The sequence below is a fragment of the Rhinolophus sinicus genome, chromosome X (assembly GCF_036562045.2).
Source record: "Rhinolophus sinicus isolate RSC01 chromosome X, ASM3656204v1, whole genome shotgun sequence".
In the NCBI taxonomy this organism is placed as follows: Eukaryota; Metazoa; Chordata; class Mammalia; order Chiroptera; family Rhinolophidae; genus Rhinolophus; species Rhinolophus sinicus.
In genome coordinates, this window is record NC_133768.1 from 13436321 (window position 1) to 13460774 (window position 24454).

Genomic DNA, 24454 nt, shown 5'->3' on the forward strand with positions numbered 1-24454 from the left:
CAGTGCTTAGAAGCCTGATTAGGAAAAGTTAATCATTCTGATTTTTCTAGAAAACTGGCGCCACAGTGGGTTTCTTCAGGCTGCTTAAGGTGTTTGACAGAGAGCTGGGAGTGGGGGAATCACTCCGCAGCCAGTTAGCAAGTCAGGTTCCCTTCCAGCTTGGCTTCCCGGGCTTTCTCGTTTGATGTTTTCATGTACATAGAATAATCACATTGTTACTGAAATGGCTGTGAAATATACTGCTGGCCCCAGCCAGCCCTGGAATGGACCTGTCTCTGATTGGACATGGCACGAACTCAAATGGGATGACACCGTGAAGGTCTTAGACCAGGCTGCTGTGCTTATTGGGACCAAACAGTAGAAAGTCTGCTAAGTTCTTAGTGATGAACTCCACATCAGTGTCCGAAAGATAAGGCAGGTTTCCTTACCTTTTCTCTTCCTGTCTCCATTCATTGGTATGCTTTCCAAAAGGTAAAGGGAAGCAACGGAGTGAAATTCCAGCCCCAAAGCACTCAGGGTAAAGATGCACCACTAAAGTTAGCATCTTATAACTCAAAGGCAGCAAAAGTCATTTAAGAAGTTTCAAAAGAGAGAGCCAAGAAAAGTCTGTACAGTGTTAAACACTTCGTTTTGTTTGTGAAATGCATCATCTCCAAACATTTCAAATTCAGGAAAATGAAGACCTATCCCACTTTCACACTGGGGGATTTCTTATTTGTACTCCCCAAATAAAAAGACTAGAATTCCAAGTCTAACCATTTGGTCCCATTACTGCAAGTTTTGTGGCTGGTCAAATGTTTGATTCTTGTCATTGAGTGGGCAAATGAGAAAATGACTTTTATCTCCTTCAAATGTTCTCCCTTCCCCAAGTTGACTGTTTAAGCTTTTAGTCAGTCTTATCATTCCATCATATCCATTCTCCTAATGTTGGACTCATTCAAGAATCCTGCCTCTGAGTGCATGATGTCATTTCAAATAAATCTAAAAGGAACTGGAAAGCTTCTGAAAGTTCCTTATCTGAGGTAGCCAAACTAAATAAACTGAATTCACATCCATCAGGAGCTTACTGAAGGCTAGCACCATTCTTGTTGAAATGATTTCACGTGAAATGACATGTACAGACTGAGGTTTTCCTGGGCTCCTCCTTGGACTGGATAACCTCAGTTTTCTGTCTTCAGGTCCACAGTGCAGAGTGCCGGAAGAGCCATGACCACACGAGACTGGCTAGGCACAAAATTCACACTCAGCTCTTAGTCAGGCGTTACATAGCTGAGACACAATTGTGCTACCATCTTGAATGCATTCTGATTTGGAGAAGCCAAGCCTTTTCTTCAGCACTCACATTAAAGGAGCCAGAGTCATCAAAAGATGAAACACAAAAGTTAAAGTGTTAGAACTATTAGGGGCCTTGGAGATTATCTAATGTTGTCTCTGTACCTGAATGGTCTTGTTCTTAAGACTATTTTAATGTTCTTTCCCTTTTCTGGATAAAATGTAGTTTTGCTTTTACTACTATCCTCAAGAAATCTTAAGTGAAGTGTTAGGTAGTTCTAGAACTATAGAAAATAGAAAGCCCAATGGTTTCTCCTTCCCTTTCCTGCTCAAATTTTCTTCCACCTGCTGACTGATACCTCTGGTTCTCCCACTGCGGGCTTATCCTTTCATCATTAGGCCTGTAACTGCTACTAAAATGCAAATACCCTAGGAAAGGCTAGCACTTAACCAGTATCAGGCCTTTTGACTTTGGTGATAAAAGGGTCAAAGTGAGGGGTTTTGTGTCAGTAAGGCAAGGGTGTTGGAGGGAGACGGAGTGCCAGCTTGGAGGGCACAAAGCCCCTAATTGGGAGCTTGACGGCTCTACGTGTGGCTCAAAAGTCTCTGGCCCCTTCTCCCAAAACAGCTGCATTTGTATGAATTTATCTTTGGACTCCCTGTGGTGATCCACGTACTTCATAATTGTTCTTGCCAAAACTGGAGCCCCTGCCAAGTGGAAGGTTCTGGTACTGAGGGGTAGCTCAGGCCCAGGGTAAGGGTTCCCAGCCTTGCCAGAAAGGTACGTTAGTGCCTTCCTCATCTCAGTTTGTGGAAACAAGAGTGGGGAGCCGTGCAAGGTAGAGAGGTTAGGGTCTTGTTTTCAATTTTACTATGACTGGAAACCCCTTATCCAGGCTTAAGGAAGAGCATTGCATACGAGGGTATATGTAGTCATCCATGCATGCACACACCCATGGACACACACACGTACACACACATATACACACCTCCATCTGCACATGAATGTTCCTCCTGAAACACAGCAAAGCAAGTGATAACTATTTTCTGTGGGTAGCTGGGATTTCCATCCTGGTCTTGCCTTATTGTTGACTTGGGGTTGGGATGTGAGTGATGGGAGACGGCGAGTCTGTGCTTGCTGAGGCAGGATGGTGAATTCCCTAACCTAAATTATTGGGGTAACCTAGCATAGTAGTTAGGAGCCCAAGCTGTACCATTTACCACCTCCAATGCCCTGGGCAAGTGATGTAACCTCTCTGCACCTCAGTTTCCTGATCTGTAAAATGGATGTAATGCTAGTACCTACCTCACAGAATTGTTGTGAGAATGAACTGAAATCGTATATATACAATATTTAAAACAATGCCTGGCACGTAGTAGGTGCTCAATAAATATCTGCTCAATCAATAGAATGTTAATATTATCATTATTATATTATTACCATGAGGAAACTTCCATAACACAATGGCTTCAGATTTAGTGGGAAGAGTGAGGAGAGCCCTATTAGTATCACAACTTCTGTTCTTCTGGCAGGGCCAGATTGCCGTGCAGACTCATCTGCAGCTATTTCTCAGTGTATGAAGGAAAAGGAAAAACAACTAAATGTCTCAAAACAAAACAAACAATGAAATCTGGGGTGAGATAGAGAGGGGGATTGACATCTTACAATTAAATAAAAGCGTTACTACAGAGCAACTTCTGGAGAGACAGTTGAACCAGGCCTGGGTTTTTTGTTTTGTTTTGTTTTGTTTTGTTTTGTTTTGTTTTGTTTTGTTTTGTTTTGTTTTTTTAGCTCCAGACTTTGAGTGATTGGAAGTGTTGAGCTTCCTCTTGGATGTGACTAAACCACAAAAGGAAAGCATATTCTTCCCTTTATTCAGCACTCCTCAGTCCTCACTCCCTTTTCTGCTTCCTTTCCTGGGTGTCTGCTCTGATATAAGAAACCAAAATGGTGGCACTTCTTTCATGAGAATAGAGAGTAAGCAGCTGTGGGGCGGTGTAGGAGGATGGAGTGCTATATAAACTATACCTGCCTTAGCTCCTAAAGAAAAGCAACTGACAGATGAGGAACTGGGGTATACTTTATCATTGATGCTCCCCATTTCTTGACCATGTGGTAAGGACTGCTTCAGCGGACCCTGGCATTAAACCTGGTTGGGGCTGGAACTGCTGTAGGGCAAGGCAGCTCCAGCCAGGGCTTGCTGGGCCTTTAATTTTCCATCCATGTGCACATATGTATAGGAATCCAGCAGATGGGCAGCAAGCAAGCTTGGGTAGCAATCCACTGATAAGTAGCAGTAGCTCTGAATAAATCACAGTACCCTGGGCTGCAAATTTTGCTCCAGAGGATGGAGACTTGGACAAACAAGGGGAAAAGGCAGTCACTCAAATTTTCCTAAAATGCCAGAGGAATAACAGGTCAGTGATGAATACGAAATTAGCCTTTGGCCAGTCTCCAAAGTGATTTGACCTATTTAGGAGTCATTGAGAATGAGCCAAAGGAAGTTCAGTGGCCTGCATCTTGATTTGTCAAGGGAGAAGAAAGAGTATATGGACCTCCAGGTGGCCAGATTCCCTGCGACACTTGTTATGGAGCATATGAGTGAATATGGCTGGAGCTCATGGGAAGGGTTCTGGGACTCTGACTTTGGGCCAACTCCTGGCACAATTTAGCATGCAGATGTTAACCCCAGCCGATGAATTGGTAATCTGGTGTGCCAACTCAGTGTTCTTGGTCACTGAAAGTACCATATCGGATTGTGAAAGCCTTCCTACAGGTTAAACTCTTCTCCAAGACCCATGTGTAAAAAGTCAACTCAGGCCAAGTCAGCAAAGGGAATGTAGACATTAAGACTTCAGTGGAGAGCAAAGCCACAAAAGTACTGGGGCCGATTCCAGTACAGCCCTGCAGGTTGGAGTTGGTAGTGGATGCTGTTGGTGCCCTGCCTATATCTCTTTTACCAGCTGGGGTACCCCTCCTCCAGCTGCTGTGGGTGTTGGCTGCCCCTTCCCCAGAGAATTGCTATCTGCCAAATACTAGCCCCACCAACCATCTTGCCTCAAGGTGAGACCAGCTCTGTGGTGCAATTTGCACTCCAGAGCTCCCTGCGGGATCAGGCTGAACCAAATCTCCAGGTGAGGCCACATCCTTACTTAGTCCCTCCCCCCGCTGCGTCCTGCTTTCCTCGTGTCCCTTCTACTGAGAGCATCCCCTCCATGCATCACTTGAACAAGAATCCCCATCTTAGACTTTGCTTTTAAGGAACCCAACCTAAGAGAGAATTGGGGGAGGGGGAATTTTAGAACAGTCCCAAACCTGAGCGTACATTAGAATTACCTGGGCAACTTTAAAAACACAGATTCCCAGGTCCTACATCCAGAGATTCTGATACAATGGGTCTAGGGTGAGGCCTGAGATACTGCAGTTTTCCTAAGTGGATCCTTGGTAATATGAATGCAGCCAGTTCTTTGACCAATGGGAACCACTCACTCTAGCTCATCATCTTTATTTCCTTCCCTACGTCTTTTAGTAAACATTTATTGATTTAAGTTCAGGAATAAACCACACAATCTGTCAAAGACGTTAAGAAGCAGAGATTTAAGTAAAAGGATCCACAGCTTTTGGCAGAATTTCTTGAAGTTCAGCATACCATGCTGACTCTTAGAACTTTTTAAGCAAACTGTATCTTTACATTTTTTTGTATGTGTGTGGCGAAGTGTAAAGGTCTGTCTGGGTTGGAAAAGTGAGACTCTTTTGAGGCACTGAGTTGCTATGGAGCTTTCCAAAACAGGGTATTTGACAAAACTTTGAATTTAATTAATGCTTCCCAGTCTCCGTGCTCAGAAGTGTTAATCTACCATGCCCCTCTAATGCTTCAGACAGCGTTTCCCTGTACCCCCAGCTGCTTTCTTCATTCAGTAAATACTTATTGAGTACCTACTAGGTGCCAGGCACTATTCTAGGCACTTGGGCTTCATCAGTGATAGAAACAAAAACTCCTACTAGTTTAATAGCTATATGATCTTGATGAAGTTCCTCAAACTTTCTCGGCCTCAGTTTCCTCATCTGTAAAATGGGAGTAATAAAACATACTGCACAGGGTTACTGTAAGGATCAAATGACATTCTATATAGAAAGCACAGTCATGGGCACATCATTACATTTTGAAAAAATGGTACTTATCACTGTTGTTGTGAGCATGCCTATTGTTACCCCATAAGCTGTAAACTTCTCATGGGCAGGAATAGGAACCAAGGCCTTCTGGTGTCACCCAAATAGCTTACCAGAGTAGGGGCTTGGTAAATATTGGTTGAATGCTTAACAAGTGTCTCAGTGTAGAGAGGACTTCCTGCTTTCTTATGCTGCTAGATTTAGGAAACAGTGAGAAATAGACTAGGCCCTATAGGAACTTTTTTTTGGGCGGAGGGGCTAATTTAAGCTGTGAGTTGTGGGTGGTGTGCTAAAGAAAAACAAGACTAAATAATAATCTACTCCTCATACTCTCCCAGAAGGCCACAGAAAGAAAATATATTGGTTTTGTTTTTAGTGATTTTTTCCCCCTTCTCTGATACATTTAGTGTTCCAGTGAGTCCTACTGACCTCTTTTTATATTGTTTCTGTCTCCTAATTCTCTTTTCCATCCTTCTCTATTGCTCGCCTTGGTCTTTGCCACCTATGGGAATAGTGCTGCTGGCCTAGTGTTCACAGAAGAAACTTCTGGAAGTCCAGAGGCATTGTGCATCCAGGGTCCCAGAGCTGTTGAGGTCTAATCTCACAGGCAGCACCCCACAAAGAGCTAAGCAGCGGTTGCATCAAAAACACACATCAGGTTTGTTGACCACCAAACTCCCTCCATTTTGTCTTCTCAGCCCAGCCTTCCCCTCAGCCCTTCTGTGAAGGTAAAAGGCAAGTTCACAGGATGTGGGCCTTCTTTCTTCCCTGACATCTGGTTTGATTCTGGGCAGCTAAATAGTGGACTTGCCATGAACAACAAAAGCTAATTCACTGTGGTTTTTAAACACCAAGTGCAAATATTTTTCCTTTTCAGCTTGGGGTCACTGGAAGGGAAAAAAACAGGACTGAGAAGGAGATTAACCTTTTAAAAACTATTACAACTTCCCATAGAAAATAAAACAATGGCATCATTTCCTTCCATTCATGAGAGTCTTTTTATGAGTGATTGTTGTTTGAGGCAAGACTGGGGATCCCAAGAAGATTTTTAAATACTGTTTTAGCTTGGTTTTCTACTCAAGAGCCCACCATGATTGCTTTAAAGAGCCCACACAAATCCCAGTAAAGCCCAGGGCCACCCTCTTTGCTTTCTCTTTCCTCTGTTCATCGCTGGCTGGCTTTCCCTCCACCTTCTCTCCAGTCCTTTGATTTCCTCCCTCAGGCAGGGCCCTGGCACTCTGCTAATGGGAGGGGAATGTAAGGCGAGAGCACTGCAATATACAGTATTTTAGGCAATTGCCATGCCATCCACTGATGCCACTAACAGATGCTTGGAAGGCTGGAGATTCCGTCTGGGTCACTTCCCCAAGGTTCCCGCCAGACTTTCTGTTGATTTGGGCTGTCTTAATGCATCCCAGAACCTCAGCGCCATTCAGTTCATCTTCAGAAATGATGTCACCCATTCTGGCTCTTGCTCCACATGATTAAGGAGCAGAAGCATCGAATGCAGGGAACTGATACCATCAGCAGAGACCTGGGGACTGTGAGAGAACAAAGCAAGTCCATCTACCTCACTATTAGTTATTTCAATGTTCTCTCTAGACTGCAAAACAAAAGCTCTTCTCCGACTTTCCATTGGGTTCTATTCTTTCCTTCTCTCCACCCTTCCAGCTGTTGCACATGAATTCAGTTGCTGGGTTCAGGTGGGAGGTAAAGCATGTGCCTTGATGACATGAAGACTACTAGAACAAAGCTGTGGAAGTCCCGAAATTCTCCCTTTCTTGCCAAGAGGACAATCTGAATAGGCTCCAGGATGGTTGATGTTTGTGAAGAGGCTTGAGGATTCTTGCCATGTACTATTACTGTTGTTATTGGCATCGCCAGAGTCTAACATGTTGATACAGGTGGTGTGTGTGTTGGGGGAAGGAGGGGATCAGAAATTGATTTGCAACCTGCAAAGAGCAAACTCCAGTTGTGTGAAACATCCTTTCAGTGTGTGTGCAAATATTTGCAGGCCTGTTGAAGAGTTCAACCTCACACTGACCTAAAATTTCACAGCCAAGTGAACCAACCCCAGCCTGGTAAGAAGAATGGGTGGCAACGTGAGGCAGCCATGGGGTGATGGAATGGGATGTATTCCTTCTCATGACTGGACAGTTGGCATAGGGCTGGGCTGCTGTGGCTCCCTGGGTTTTAGTATTTGCCCAGCTTCTTGTGTCTGGCAGCGTGCTCATGGTTTCCATAGCCACGTGGCACTTGGCAGAGCTTTCAAGCTGGCGAAGCCTGAGAGTCTGCATTTCCAACAAACTCCCAGGTAATGGCTGACCCCCTGGCCTATTGCCCTTGGAGCAGCTAGGCTGTAAAAAACAAAGTACCACTGCATTCTAAACTCCTTCAGGGCTGGAAAAGCAAAGTGCTAAGCCCCTCCTCTGGAGACTGGGTGTGTCTGAGGCTGCCCTGGAGTCCTGATTTGCCATTCAAGTGAACCCCGGAGGGATTAGTGGCTGGCCCAGCACTTGGGTGAGACCATCTCCCCCTCCAGGGGGGAGTCCCGGAGGCAGCACAGATGTTGTGTGAAAATCTGCCACCCTTCTCGCAGAAGGTTGCCCTCTTTCGCCCTCCCGCCCCCCTGCTCTGCTGGCCGACTTAAGCAGATCAGCTTTCAGCTCTCTGGGACTCCGAGAGGGCTTTGGATTAAAGAAAAGGCCTGTCCTTAAGAAGCAGAGCGGGAATCCAAGCATGCCTCTCGCCTGCTGCATGCCCAAGAATGCAGGTATTTGGGGTTTGCAGCATTTCCAGGCAAGACAAAGGGGGAGGGGAGTTGGAGGAGGCCAGGCCTACTGGAGAGGGGCTTGCACTGCAGCCGCTTCCTATTCTGGGGGGGACTGAGAGGTCTGTTTTTTGAAGAAAGTGAGCCCTTTCACAGGAACAGACGTGAGCAAGGGAGACTATGCCTGACCCGCAGGGATGACCTTGACGTTTGGGGTCAGCGGCTCCTAAGCTTTGGGGACTTTGGGTTCTTTATACTGGCTGGCCATGTTTGCAACTTTGCTCCTTCTGAGGTATTGGACTACTTAAGACAGAGAGGACAAGACTTTCTCCCTCCTCCTCTTCCTCTCTGACATTTGCATGTCTTCCAAGAGGGCCCAGAGGGTAGCCCAAGTACAGGTTCCAGGGCCCAGGGCTGCTGGGAAGAGCCGCTGCAGACTCAGGCCTGTGTCCTGCACCAGCTCGCACTGGGCCCTGCTTGCCTAGCCCTTTCTTCTCCTCCCGCACCCCGCCCCCTCCTGTCGTGGAATTCCTCAGTATCCTGCCCTCACCCTGAGATTACACAGAGAAGTTTCTTTATCTCCCTATGGGCCCAAACAGCCCTGAACTGGGAGTCCCCAGACCCAAGTTTCCCAATTTCTACTTTGTGTTCCATCTTAAATGGCCTTAAACCATCTGGGGGCCTATCTTGACTTCTTTAGTCCTATAAACCCTCCTTCACAATGTTCCTTTATCACAGAAGGTCAGCAACACAGTTGAACCCTGTTTCACAAGTGTTGAACTCTTTGCAGTATTCTCCCTGCATTCAGGTTAGTCCTTCCATTTTAACTCAGGCTCCTGAACGTCAGGGACAGTGGCCTTTCTTCCATAGACTCCAGCCCCTCCCCCAGTCATGTTGAGCACATACAGGGTGGGCAGTGGGAGTGTCCAAGTCCCTGCTCTCCTTGCCCCAGCTAAACCCCCTTATTGCACATTTGCCTCCATTGTCTTTGTGGAGACTGATGTATGGCATGGCGACACTCTATGGGCCACATGTTGGCCTAACCACTCCCACCCAGTACGGTTATACGCAGCCCTGCTCCATGAAAGTGTTGCTCTGTCCTGCCATCTCAGAACACGCCCCGTGAGTTGCTTTTCCAGGTGTGATGATGGGAATGCACTGGTTTGTGCCTGCTTTGTTACCTAAGATCCCTTAGGAGGGAAGGAAACATGCCTGTGGACCAGGCAGCTTCTGGCGGGTGCCACTGCACCCTGTCAGTTTCTTCCGGGCATTGTAGTTTCTGAATTTGGGAGTGAAGTCGTTCAACTCGAAATCCCTAGTATCCTATATCCTTACAATGAATAGCCATTATTTGATATGCAGGCCACACCTCAGAACAGTTCAATCAGAACGTCTGGGGATGGACCAGTACATCAGTGCATTGTATGAAAAGCTTCCCAGGTGGATTCCAATGTTGAAATCATTGACTGGGTTTAAAATCACTGACGAAAGGTAGAAGTAAGAACTCTAATCCCACTCTAAGCCCCCAACTTCCCTCAGGGAACTGAGTGAGACCATTAAGGACCTAAGTCCACACATTTTCTTAAGGATCAGTGGATTCAGGGGAGAGTGTCCACCGGCCAGGTAGTATTGACCAGGCCTGAAGGACTACGTGATAGGAAGGAGTACCAAAGAAATAAGGCCCCTTTAGGTACCTGCCAGAAGTTTCCAGTGTAAGCTCAAGGAGAAAGAGGGAGACAAAGTCTTCAGAATGCCTTAACCCAGTTTACCTTGGAGAGTTGGAGATCCAAGGCCTGGGGGTGGCTGGCAGACCAGGGAGCGATAGGAAAGGCTACAGAGTTATGTGGCAGAAGGCTCAAACTTCATGGAGCTGCTGGCACTTTGAGTTTGGCCATCTTCTGGCATGACTGTTGGCAAGGTCATGGCCCCCTGCCAACTCTGGACAGCGCACAAGTGGGGAAACCCGACCCTTCATCAAAGGTGCCTCCAAACAGGACTTGGCAGATATTGCGTTCAGCACAATAAAAGCTGAGGGGAAAATGGCTGCTTTTTGCCTCAACACAAATTTTATTACACCAGGTCTCATTATAAAAATGTTATAGTTTTGGGTGTGTGTTTACTACATAAACAATGTAGTGACTCTGATCTTCACGATCTTTCAAACTGGAGTCTCAAAGGGAGTTTTATTTACTAGATTTAAAGCCATGGAACAATTGTTTTGTATGATTTCCTTATAAGCATAGGAATGATTCAGGGTAAAATAAAACTGCTTTTTTTCTTCCTCAGCCCCTGCCGAATTTCTGCAACCTGGAGGCAGGCACAGCCAAGTACCTGATAGACTATAGGTGGGTAGACATGAAAGGGTTAGTGTGGTCTTCAGGAAAAGTGGAGTGTGGGTCTAGCTTCAGGCTCCTGTTGCATCCAGCCTACAATGGTGTCTTGGTGGTTGTGCAGGTATGAGAACCACTTAAGCTGATCAGGGAAGCTCTCGGTGCCCACACCCTTATGCCAACCCATAGACAGGAGCCAGGGAGCCCAACATCTACTGCCATTATTTACGCCCACATCTCTGGGCATCCATATTTCCCAGAAGCAAAGCTTTCATATCAGTATAAATGTCAGCTCAGGTCCCTTAGTTCATTCCTGGGAATGCCACATTCAGAGGGAGCAAAGTGTAGGCTGCTGCCATCTCATGGCAAAGTCTGTTTTGTCCATTTTTAATTAATTTATCTGACTTTTATATTCAATAACTTGAGATTTTAAACTTGTTTTTTTCTATTTCTTAAGTTGAATGCTTAGTTTAAAGAATATGAGAATTGAGAACTATAAATTTACCTCAGAGGACAGCTTTGGTAATTTCCAGTGGCTTTACTGTGTGGGCTTATTGTCATGGATTTCATCCTCTAGATAGTTAGGTTTTAGAGAGGCTGCATTGTGTGGGGAAAATGGACTTTGGTGTCTGCCAGATCTGGGTTTCAATTCTTGCTCTATCATTTATGAGATGTATGACTTGGGGAAAGTTATGGGATTGCAAATTCCTCATTTCTAAAATGAAGATGATATCTGCCTTATGTATTCTTTAAATGAGAATGAAATAAAAGAATGCAGGCAAAAGGACTTAGCATAGTGCACCTAGTAGCTGCTCAGTCTATAGTAGCTATGAATAATACTCATATTTAAAATGATATGCCTTTGGCACAGGCAAAAGCTTTGTGGCTGGGAAGCTGCTCTCCGTTTGTATGTCTTAGGCAGAGGGCCAGAACAGTGGGTGTCCTTTCTGGATCAACCCACTTATCCTAATGTCCTCCAGAGGCACTGGCAGATGGGACATGAAAATACCAACAGTGTGCCTAGGGGAGGGCATGAAGCCAAGTGTTACACTGGATTGAGCATGCTGAGGTGAGCCAGGAAAAAACTCAGCACAACACAAAACCTCACCACTGAGAAATTCCTCCAAAGTTTTTTAGTCTCTGTCTCTTGTGGAATGTTCCTCAATAGAACATTTCAGCTGCTCTGTCTTAGACTTGGCCTCTTTCCTCACTATCCAAATGTGTCACTTCCCACTCTTTACGGCCCTGACTGCTTGCCATGGTCCTTGAAGGAGGTGGCATTGGGGGAACTAAACTTTTTGGAGCCGCATCTCCCTGCTGGGCTTTGGGCATCAGACATGACTGAGATGCAGTTCTGCCCTCGAGGACTTCCAAATCAGGAGGATACTGATGCATGAGCACCAGAAAGGCTGTACACATTAACTCAGGGCCCATCTACAAGAAGGAGGGACCAACTCTCCCTTGTGGGGTGGTGTGGCAAGCTAAGTGAGGCCAATGGAGGAGGGGATTTTTGAACCGAGTCTGGTAGGGTAAATAGGTTAATGTATATCAAGGTTTAGGTGGATTTTTTAGTTTGTGGGGTTTTTTTTTTGGTTTTTTTTTTTTTGGTTTTGTCTTGTTTTATTTTTTAGAACACAATGGAATGACCTCACTGATGACATTCAAAACTGAAAACAAAAACAGACAAATGAAAAAACTACCTGGTCTCTAAAACCAAGGGAAACATATTTTATAGAGACAATATTTTTCAGAAAATTAAAGCCTACTTGCTTTGCATTGATTCTTGCCTTCTCTCAGTCTGGTGGGTGGGGAGGTAGAGGAGATGGTAAGATTAGAATGAGATAAGGCTGCAGGAAGTTATAAGCAACTATAATCTGCTGTCCACATTCTATCCTATACAAGCCATCTGTATGTAAATGTATTTGGAGGTTACTTGTCTGTGGTCAGGGAAGAATCTTCTAGTCTGTGAAGCCCACCCGTGCTTTTGAATACTCTGTTGGGCAGCATGGCTCCCTCCTTCCTGGGTGCTTCTTTTTGGGTCAGCAGGAATCCTGAGAAACTCCACTCTCCTGAGGGATGCTGGCCTTACATGTAGCTATAAGTCATTGACCGTGAGTGTGGTGACAACCGCTGGCTCCCTAAATGACAGAAAGGAGATGCAGAAGGTGATAAATCTCAGCCATATCTTCTCACAACTGAAATACAGGACTGGCTCTTCAGCATCTAGAGGCCAAATGTCAAACTCCAGTAAGGGGAAAATGCAAACGTTTCCTCAGCTTTGAAGAACTCAGGTCTCCCAGGAATGCTATTTTTACTCCTTTCTTGCCCCACCCTACAGTGAAGCAAAGAGAAAATTTTGATTATTCTTCAAGGTAAAGTAAATCACTTCTCTCACTGCCTCGTTTTTGTGTTATGCTTGCAATAGATGGCATTTGGCTATTAACAACTAGGATCCTTCTTCCATCTAAGTTTTTATCCCTGGAAACCTTCACCAGTAAGTTAGAGCTGGATGATTAATTTGAAAATAAGGATGTGCTTGAGAACAGGCCAGGGGCACACATCAATAGCCACAGAGCCCTTGGCTTAAATGAACGATAAATTACTCATCCCGACTAACGCAGACCTGTAGCTCCTGCTCTGTAAGCCAGGGATGATGACAAGGGCCATGGGTTTCTAGTACTTTCCACACCTACCTCGGAAAGCAAGGAAAATGGACGCCTGGGAGAATTAAGATAATTGTGTATCGAGTGGTTTTCCTTGGAAAGAAGTTGATTTATAGATTCTCTTCATGAATTAGCCTTTTATTTTTCCCCTTCTGCCCCTCTCCTCTTGGCATTTCTTGCTTCTTTTATTTATTTATTTTTTACACGAAAGACATCATGGGTGAGAAGAGATTTTATTTTGAAGACCAATGATCACATTAACAAGGTGACAGCAGATAAGCTAAAAGTCACTCCATTTTCTGCTGGGGAAAAATGTTCTTAGCCACCAAATTGCATTTTGCTTCTCTTTGTCTACTCTCCTTTTATAGGAGGGTGGCAGTCCCAGCCACTGATGGACTCAGAAGAAAAAAGTGGGAGATAAGATATACCCTTGATTCATATAAGAAGGGAATCTTTTGAGTTCAATGATAAAAAATGACTTCCTTTCCTGTTCTACAACATTCTTGTGGCTGGAGCTGTCTGTAGGACAGTGACATTCCTCTGCCCTTGGTCCAAAGTGTCAAACAGAAAATAACTACTGTGTTTACCCGAAAATAAGATCAGCTCTTATATTAAGTTTTGCTCCAAAACATGCATGAGGGCTTATATTCAGGGGATGTCATACGCAAAAATCATGCTAGGGCTTATTTTCTGGGAAATAACATGAAATCTGAAACTTGGTAAAGGGCAAAAATCCAATTCATTGCAATTTAATAGATGTCTAGTCCTGGATCGTATTTTGTAGGTACAGACTCTCCCTACATTCTGCCCTGTATTTGGGGCAAAACTGAGGACTCCCCCTACCTTTAAGGTATTGCAACCACATCCAGAGACCCAACACACACTCAGTGAAAGAGCAGTCAAACAAAACTGGTGTGTGACTGTGTCTATTAAAAAAAAACAAAAAAAAAAAAAAAAAAAAAAAAAAAACAGGCTCCATAATGATCAAACAAAAAGTGAATGGGGGGTGGAGGAGGTGAAGGGGAAAAGGGAGGGAAACTTCCTGAAGGAAGTGAGATTTGAGCTCGGCTTTGATGGATTGGTAGGAATTTGTTAGCCAGGAGAAACATATACCTCTGTAAGCTGTAGTTCCTTCTGTAAAATCTCATAGGCTTGTTGTGAAGATGGAATGATGTAATGAAAATAAAGTGCATAGCACAGTGCATGGCACATGATAAGGCTGAATAAATGTTTGTTGTTATCATCGTCATTACCAGGAGACGGTATTGGAAGGTGTGAGCAAAACCTTCAGGGCTCTTCATAGGGAAATGATGCTATCAGTCACAGATAATTAAAACTCTTTCCCTCTAATCTTACCCCACTTGTTCTGAGGCTGACCCTCATCTTTCATATCTTGGTATACTTTGGTTAATATCAGTTCACCTCTGGCAAATGAAAGCAGATTCAACCAAGTATCAAAAGATGTTCTATTGGAAAATGGAGGAGGGTTAAAAACATACACTCATTTATAATTTCAGTAGTGGGTAGATATTTGAGTGAAGGTGTAAATATAAAACCAATAGCTTATGTTAGCATCTCTCTTGGGTCTTTGTTTTCAACGTCTTATTTTAGCAACTTCAAAAAATATTCACTCAGGGTATTTTTTTTCTAATCTGTTTATCCTCCAGTGGTTTCATTCAGGTCACAAATGAAAAAGGTGTCTCTGGAAAGAAGTAATGAAACGCATTTCTTCTCAAGTTTGGGAGTTAAAATAGAAGACTAAGTACTTTGGCATCATAAATAATGACTCTAATGCGTTTGAGAGGGGCTTGTCCATTGACATTGGGGCTGAGGAGATTTGGGCCCAGTGGTTGGGGAAAACCAGGACATTAATATGAAAAGTCATTTAATGACCCCTTATTATGTGCTCAGCAGGACTGTGCTGACTGCTCTGTCATAGTTCATACTGCACAATTATTGTGCTCATTCCATAGATGAGGAAAGTGAGGCTTGGCGTATTTACGTATATGACTTGCCCAAGATTACAGCTTGGATGTTGTAGATCCAGGACGTGCATCCAATTCTATCCGATCCCCAAACCTGGGCTTTTTACCTTGAGGTTATACTGCTTGCAAGGGTTTGAAAATAATGACCCTAAACTAAACATGGGGGTGGTGTTTTTAGGTTATCATACAGGTTAAGAGTTAAAAGATGTGCTATGGCCTATGCAACAATCTCATCTTAGATCATCCAAAGTAGAAGGAAACTTAGTTTGGATTTAAAGGAGCAAGAACCAATCTGCAGAGATGTCCCCCACCAAAATATGAGACTGTGAGCCAAAAGGTGTCAGACCAGGGGCAGAACCAATGAGAAAACAGAAGAAGGTAGGTAAGGCCTTTTACTTTCTCTCAATTCCTATCATGATTCTAGAACATTTTGCTAATTAACTTGACTGCCTGTAACTGATATATTTATTACCCAGCATTGTTTATCAATGACATACTGTTCAAATATTCATTTCCTAGGAGAGAGTTATAAATGTCTTCTGGGATCATAAAAGGTGATGGATTAACAAGTGCTGGAGGTTGTGGCAGGTCAAGAAGTTACAATGCAGAATTTCCCACACCGCTGCTTGGATGGGTTGGCGGTTCAGCATGAAGAGGTGGTGTTTTTCAGTGGTGAGAAAGAGGATAGTTTGTCCTCTAATTTCTTAACTTCAGCCATCCTGGTGAAGGTGCTTGCAGGGATTATACTTAATCTCATTCAAAGTTTCGGGACAAAGTATCAAGTAGCAGATATGATTACAGCTCTTCCTTTGGAGTTTTTGTAACTCCAAACATAATGTTTAAATGTCTCTCTTCCATACTTGGCCATCCTCATATCATCATCTGCTTTCCAAAAATTTCCAAGGCCACTTGCTCTGGATAATCACCAAGCTGCCCTGGGCCAACAACACCACCTGTTGGCTAGAACAGAGAACTCTTGGACTCAACATTCTTTCTTGTCCTTTGAGATGATAATGCATGTATGTGTCTCTGAAATTCCCTATACCAGCTGGGTGTTTCAGTCATGCAAAATTGGTTACTTTTGCTCATCACACCATGCTCTCTCACACACCTTCAGGCCTATGTTCACTGTTCCCTCTCTAGAATGCTTTTATGACCTGTTTCACCTGGCCAATTTGGGAGCCTTGGTTGAGAAGCCTTCACCTTCCTTGAGAAGCCTTTCCTGAAATCACCTTCCTTGAGAAGCCTTTCCTGAAATCACCTTCCTTGAGAAGCCTTTCCTGAAATTGCCCAGGATGATTTCGACATCTCCCTTTTCATAGCCCATGTGCTGTGCATGCCTATATTTTAGCAGTGTTTCCAAGAGCAGAAGATGAACTAGTACCTGTAAGGGCATCTGAGCCAGAGGGTGGAGATGGAGAGGGGTAGAGGTGGGTATGGCCCAAAACAGCCTTCCATAGATTTTAAGATTTCTTCCCCCCACCACTCTGGTTCAAGCCATTGTTTCTCAGTCTAGTTGTGTAGGACACAGCTCCCTGACCCATACTGGTACCATAAGCCTTGCGCTCCACCCCCCCTCCCCCCCGTCCCCCCTGAGGTAGTCGGTCAGTCGGCCGCTCACAGCAGCTCATGGCAGCTCTCGTTGGCTGCCGGCCACTCACACTGGCCACCGGCTGCTCCTGGCAGCACACAGCAGCCTGTGGCAGCTCACTCCCACCTCTGGCTGCTCACTGCACGCAGCCCCGCTCCAGGGAGAGCCGTTGTTCACAATCTTAGCTGTAGAGGGCGCAGCTCACTGGCCCATGTGGGAATTCACCCCGCGACAGGAGCACTGCGCTCCAACCACCTGAGCCACTGGGCCAGCCAAGATTTCTTTGTAATCATATGTGTCATCCTAAAATTCTTACAAAATTAGCACTATTTTGTACAATATTTAATATAAAATAATCTCCCCCCAAATAATTATTGAGTAAAACTAGTGGTCCAGGCAGATTACTCCACATCGATCCTGTGGCTTCCTAAACCCCCAGGCACAACACAGTGTATCCTGGAAGAACACGCAAGTCCCTCTGAAAACCATGCACAGTGTCTTTCTAGTCGGCAATTCTATGGGCTCCTTCAGAGTAGGGACTAAGTCTTCCATCTCTGCTATAGTAGTGCCTAGTGGATTTTAGATACTCAAAAATACTATTATTTTTGGAATGCGTGAATCTTTCCAGTAATATTAGGCATAATAAAGAACCAGTGTCATTAATCCTCAGAGACAGACATTCCAGTTGTAGACCCCCAGGTCCCCATCAGCCCACTACTCTTTCTCTAGTTTTTCTTGTATTTCATTGGGCACTGACATTTAAGATTAATTTCTGAAACTATCTTCTTGACTTATGTGAACATTTATTCACTACCATGATGTCAGTATTGTTTCCCACTCTTGTGCATTGCAAATACACATTTCCCCAGCAATATTGTGGAGGAAGTAAGCTTTAATGGGCAAACCTGGAACTCTCAATGCCATTTGTAACTTTTTTCCCCTGGGAAAATGTGTCCCGAATTAAAAAGAAAAACTTACACATGAACTTTGGAATACTCCGAGGCTGGAGACTGACTGTATCAAACCCCTTCATCCTGCGGCTTCAGTTATGTGGCTTACTGCCGACAGCCTGAGGGAGGAGGAAGGAAGCCTAATGCTACAGACACAGAGTAATATCCCAGCATCACTGGAGTGGACAGGAGGACCTCAGATGGGTCCTTCCCTCGGGTCTCTCAGGGTTCTACCAGCATCATCATCAGGTCATCTTCCCTGGAAGCCAGAAAGATTCATTCTTACAAATTCCACTGACATCTGCATATCTGTGATCCTAAAACCGTCCCCTTTCTGAGACGAATGAACACGGGAGCCATCTGTTGTCTCTCCATTAAAAACAAAAATCAATTTTAAAAAATCTTAAGTTTTTTTTTTTTTTGATTTATTGAGGTGACAATTGTTAGTAAAATTACATAGAAAAAATCTTAAGTTTATTAAGACATATTAAGGGTTAAAAGAGCTCCTAGGTGCAAAGCAACTTTCTAACATATGATCTATTTCTTATGAAATTATTCTTTGCAAACTGCCCACTGCTTCACCTTGCTTCTTTTACCAAAACCCTTTAAGAACAGGCCAAACCATCTCTTGATTCTCCTCCATATCACTCTCCAGGTGGTAAAACATGGATAAAGGACTTCTGACAAGTTAGGGTACACTTCTTTACCTGGCTTCTCTAGTGTAGCTTCTGGTACCTCATAGGGACTATTGATTCTCCCATCTGGTCATTTTTCTTTCCATTGTTCGACTTCACCCTATCCTTAAATGAAGAAACCCCTCCCAAATGGGCACATAATCCTATTTTAATATTGACTCTAATCTGGATTTCTAGTTTCATTTCTAATTCTAACTGGAAAGCAACTGATGGAGGTCCCAGCCTATAGCCCAAATCCAGTGTCCTGGCCACAGTCTTAGACTGGAAAAGCTGTTAGGAAGCAAATTCAGAGCCTGAACTGGGAATAACGGCAAACACTAGTATAGAGGGGGGTTTTCTTTAACTCATAATGTTTCTCAGTAAAACATCCCCATTTCTGGAACATAATTAGTATGTGTTTAACCACAAATGTAGAAAAATTGTTTAGGGTACTGACCAATATATTTTTTCAGGACTACAAAGAAGGGTTCTTTCTCTCTCCTCCTTTATATGCTCCTTATAAAACCTTGCCAGAGTCAACTAAAACATACCCCCTTTCATTACATATACTTTTTCCCAAGAAGTAAAATGAACTAAATTAATTCATTCACTTAGCATTGTAAATGCCAAATGAAAAAGCCATAGACATATACATGTAAATACTACCTCTATAATTATTTTTTGTGTTTGTAAAACTAAAGGGCACTGAGAGAAAGAAAAATAAATTATTCGAAGTTCAAAGGTTCCCAGATTTACTAAGAAAATAAGAAAAGAAAAAAAAGAAACCCAACTATCTACATGCTATGATAGCCAAAGAATCAACTAATATGTTACTCACCAATATTTGCTTCAAAAGAAATGGCTTTTGTCAAAACTGGTGGGAACTCCAAATGCTGAACATTTTTTCCTATTATGTAAAGTTAGTAATTAATGACATGATTAAGAGTGCAAGAGTTGATTTCACTATGTTGAAATTGCAATGTACAGCCAAGGTTGAGCAGTATTTAGTTGTAACAATTAGTTTTTCCTTTCTCAGATAGTTCATTTGGCCCTAATTTAGTTTGCAATTATTTCTTTCTTTCTTTTGAGGGTTTCCATTTGTAAGTTTCCCAAGTGTGTAGGAAGGGGAGGGTGGACATCTCTTTGACCCCTCCCACCTGTGTCTTTGGATGCCCCATCTTCCTAAGACAGCCGTGATCATTGTTGAATATTACAAAACTGACGCCACGTCCTAACACAGTGTAGTTCTTGTTCCACGACCTTACTCCTGCATTTCCCTGAAGGGTTTCTGGGGTTATGCATTGGCATTTGTAGTCTTTAATCATCTCTCTTTCTCTTCCTTCCATCACGATTGTCTCTCTTCCCCACCCCACCCCCATTGTCTCTTGAGGGTGGCTCTGGGCCATGCATCTTGGTGCTTCTTTTCCTTAAACCACGTGACCTAACATCAGCCTGATAAGCCCAGGATTGGAGGAAGGGAGATGGGCTTCTGGGACTGAAGGCTATCCATAGGAAGCTTCTCTGAACTGGCACTTTAATGGGGCATAATTGAGATTATAAGACTTTGAGCTATGAGTATTTGGAGCCATCGAAAAGGACTTATTTTGTTTCTAAGAAGGCTTTAATTTATGGTATCTGTGCTCAATAATTCTCAACCGTTAGTATCTGTTTTGATGTGTGGCTAGAAATTTATTTTAAAGAACTTCATCAGTTAGCCTTTTCTGTGTAACAGATCACCCCAATATTTAGTGGCTTAAAAATTTAATGGGTGGTTGTTCTGTTCTGGGCTGGCTCAGTTGAGCTCTGCAGGGCTTGCTTATGTGTCTGTAATCACTCAGCTGGGGTTGGATGACCTAGGGTGGCCTCACTGACATGTCTAGTGGTTAGCAGGCTATGGGCCAGGTTGAGGGGGTAACTGGGCCACATATGTCTCATTATGTAACAGACTAGCCCAGCCTTCTTAATAGACTGACCGTAGCATGGGTGAGTACCAAGATGAGCAAAAGTAGAAGCTGCAAGTCTTCTTAAGCCCAGGCTCAGAACAAGTATAATGTCAGTTCTGCCACATTCTTTTGGCCAAATCAAGTGACACGCTTGATGGGAAGAGCTGAAAAGTACTGTGGCTATTTTTGAAATCTACCACAATAACCAAGCACTCTTATTTGCAAATTTTTAATATATAAATTAAAATGGATTTGGAGTTCTTCCACTAATAAAGTAACTCTCACTTGCATTCATATAGCCTTTGTAAGTGGGAGAGAAAGGGGTGGGAATTGCTCATGGCCATGAAAATGAGTTATCCATGTAAATGCTATCTATCGTGTGGGTCATGTCAGAAAAAGATGGCAAGCAGCTGTCCAAAAGGCAGTGTGGTGAGGTGGAAGGGCATGAACCTTAGAATCAGACAGATCTGAGTTCGAACTCTATCTCCACAACTTGTTGGCCAGATGGCCTTAGACAAGTTACTTAACCTCTCTAAGCATCAAGTTTCTTAACCAAAAAACAGGACTAATACTTAAGGCATAGGGCTAGTGTGAGGATTAAATGAGATAATGGTGTAATGGCCAGCACACAGTAAAGAGACATTTCATGCTAGCATCCTTCCCCATCCCCTTAATTTTTTGAAATTCGTGTGTAGTGGGCATAGTAACTCTTCAAAGCTGCCTAGTCCTTTCCCTGCCAGAAACTAGCTTTTATTTTTCTATGTATTGTACATCTTTGAGAGAAAACTGTGATGTAGCATTTTCATCCTGGGATCTTGGCAGTGTTTGGAAATATAAGCTTACAGTTAAAAATTCCAATACAATTCTTAGTTTTGGTGCGACAAATTATTTCACATTTTTGAGTTGTGCATAGTTGGTTTTTCTTTATGGTCTGCATACACTATGAAATTTTGGGAAGCTACCATCAAAAAAGACTTTGAAATAATGGAAGTTGGGCAGCAATGTATGAGAATGATGTTCTCTCAGAAATGCTGCATTTACATTGGATAAGGTTTTCAAACATATCTGGGAGTTCTAAGTAGTGAGGTTGGTCTTTGGGGGCAAGAAGGGACCAGACTGGGCAAAACCTCTGCTTCTCCTCTGATGCATTCCATAGGGCCCCATTTTGGCTAAATCATCATAATTCCCACCAAGACAGCACAGAATGATAATGGTTTTATTTATTATTTTATATGCATTGCCAGTATATGCAAAACTTTATAGCTTGCCATAAATCGAGAGGGATTATCACAGCTGTTACTTATTTTAACAGGTCACAATACAGTAGTTTATGCCAGATGGTTTGGAGAATTTTGAAAGAGAAATTTTATACAGGAAGCCATATAGATACTGACTTGGGTAGTTGCGCCCTGAAATTAATTTACATTTGTTATGATATAAAATATATATAAATAAACACATAGTTCCTTATGAACGAGTGAGATATTTTATAGCAGTGATTTCTTCTGGAAGTCATGGGGTCTCTTGTGAGCAGCAGTGGTGGGGAAGTAGCAGAAATGATGTGCTGCTACCAGGATAAAGGAAGAATAAGTCTCAGCCACGTCCATAGCTATGGAGGGGATATCCAGCTTGCTCCACAGAAGTCAACTTTGGAGGCAAAACTGGGTTTTTATTATTGGAGCCAAGGAGAATAAAGCAGGGAAGCCACCCTATGTAAACATAAGGAGGGGGTGTATATGCAGGAGAGGAGAGTTGGAATTGAGATTCCCCAAGGTCACCAACAAGGTCAGTCTGGGGCAAAAAGGTTACCCGGCCTGGGCAGATCACAGAACATATTATAGCCCTTACAGATGCTGAAGTTTATAGGTAGAGTGGTCAGTTCTGGATGATCAACAGAATGGGAAGAAGAAATAAGCACGATGATCAGAAATCATTTCAGAGGGTGTTTTTGGTTCCAAAGAACGATAATAGATTTCTAAAATGAGAGACCTAGAGAGAACCTTACAGATCATCTCCACCCTCTGTGTTTTATAGGTGAAGAAATAGACCAAGAGGATCATTGAAATATGGTTGTCTTGGTTCTTTCAACAAAAAAGTAAAATCAGATTGTCAAAGTACTTGGACCCTGTTGATCTCTTCCAGTTTCCTCCCCCTTGTTCTGCCCACCAAGTCCTCTCCTGCTTCCTACCTCATGCTGGAAAAGGACCACATCCCCACCTGTCAGAATAACCCAAAGACCAAGTCTGAAGCACAGCTGGGTTTTCTTGGTAAATTGCCTTGAGATGTAGTAAAGATAATATACTACCTCTGGAACAGGAATAAAATTATTTAGCATTTTCAAGTCAATTCTTTCATCTCCTATAAGATAGGGGTCAACTAAGATCTGTTGGTATCAACAAAATAAGCACAAGAGGTGAGTTTAAAACAGATGCAGAGCATATCATGGGTATAATCTATGTGTAGAAAATTCAGGAAATGACAATATTTCAAAAGTTGAATAGCCCATGAATGTCAGGGGACAGAACCAGAACCTGTATTATGGATTCCCCCAAGATGACTCGTAGGAGAATTAAAGCTAGATAATACTGAAATGCCCAACTCCTCTCAGAGACGCTCAGCTTCCAATAACCAGCTCTCTGAACACAGCACTAAGCCTGAAAGTAAGTGAAAGGAGCTTCCCAAGGCTGCAGATAGTTGTCAGCAAGCCCATGCAGTTTATCACTTAGCATCTTGCTCAGGCTATTAGTAACTTTTTTAATGGACAGATGTTTCCCATCCATGGTGTCTGTTTTCCTCAGCTCACTGTAGATTCAAACGACAGGGAAGGAAATAGAAGGAGGGTGTGAGAGGAATGACAGTAGAGAACTAAATATCAAGCAAAGAGCTTAGAAATTGAAAAAGGAATCTTTGAAATGTGTTGCCATAGAGACTAATAATAAGCCTTCTTAATAAAGACCCTAAGTTAATCAGCAAAGCATTAAATTGTGTTTTGTATCATCTGATTAAAGAGACAGGAAAGTGAATTGTTCAAGGTAGGCTAATTCTGGTAATAAAACCCCCAACATTTCAATGGCTTATCTCTCACATTGCAGGTCAGCATACAGTCATTTGGGTGCCTAGGCTCCTTCCATCTTGGGGTTCCACACCACCCCCTTCACCGTCACAGACCCTCTGTGTTCAGCCAGTGGGGAAGAAAAGGGCATATATGTAGGAATGGGTAGGAGTTTTTATGGGCCGGGCCCGGAGGCACACATCCCTGTACCTATATCCCACTGGCTAGCACCGAGTTACATGGCTGTACCTAACTGCAAGGGAGGCTGGCTGCAGGAGAAAGAGGGAGACAGTTGGGTGAATAACTAGCCAGTTTCTTCCAGGGAACGTATAAAATATGTTTTAAAACAATGTGGGGCTTCAGAAAGCTACTCTTGGTTGGATAAACTTTAGTTCCATGGAAAATCACCTATGTAGACTTACACATTTACCAGCAATATCAGTTAAAGAGAATAGTTACGTCCTAAGCCACACCGTAGATCAGAGGCAGGCAAACTATGGCCAATGGACCAAATCCCACCCACTGCCTGTTTTTGTGATTAAAGTTTTATTGGAGCACATCCATTCATTTATGCCTTACCTATGGCTGCTTTCTCACTACAGCAGCAGAGTAGTTGCAACAGAGATGGCACAACCTGCAAAGTCTAAAATGTTTACTCTCTGGTCCTTTACAGAACAAGTTTACTGATCCCTGCTCTAGATCATCCCTGTCCTAAGGGAGGACACATTTGCAATTGTTTTCCTCCTGAGACCTGCTCCTCTTGGCTTCCAGTAAAAACGGGGGGACACCCACATGAACCGGCATGTAAACTCTACCCTTAGAATGCTAGCTCCAACAGGGCCCAGACTCTGTTCTTTCCCCACCAGCACCCAGCACAGTACCTGGCATCTAAGAGATGTTCAAAAGGTACTTCTGTTTGAACCATCAAGCCATGGGAAGCATCAGGTACTCTAGCCACCATACAGGGGATAGGGACCCCAGAAAAACTATTATACAACATGAGCATACGACGTATGTATGAAGACCTCAAACACAGGAAGGAACTACCTTCAC

At 43.4% G+C, this 24454-nt stretch overlaps 1 protein-coding gene across 3 annotated transcripts in view; it reads left to right on the top strand.

Moving 5' to 3' along the window:
* The window catches only part of NHS (NHS actin remodeling regulator), a 344627-nt gene that overhangs the window by 241209 nt on the left and 78964 nt on the right, over positions 1-24454 (top strand). The window contains exon 1 of one of the 3 annotated variants that reach the window (XM_019755449.2): positions 8106-8216. The exons of the other annotated variants lie outside the window; for them this stretch is intronic. Coding sequence (XP_019611008.2) covers positions 8183-8216 — 34 coding nt within the window. The 5' untranslated portion in view covers positions 8106-8182. Of the gene's footprint in view, positions 1-8105; positions 8217-24454 lie in introns of those variants that run through there. 3 annotated transcript variants of the gene reach the window in all.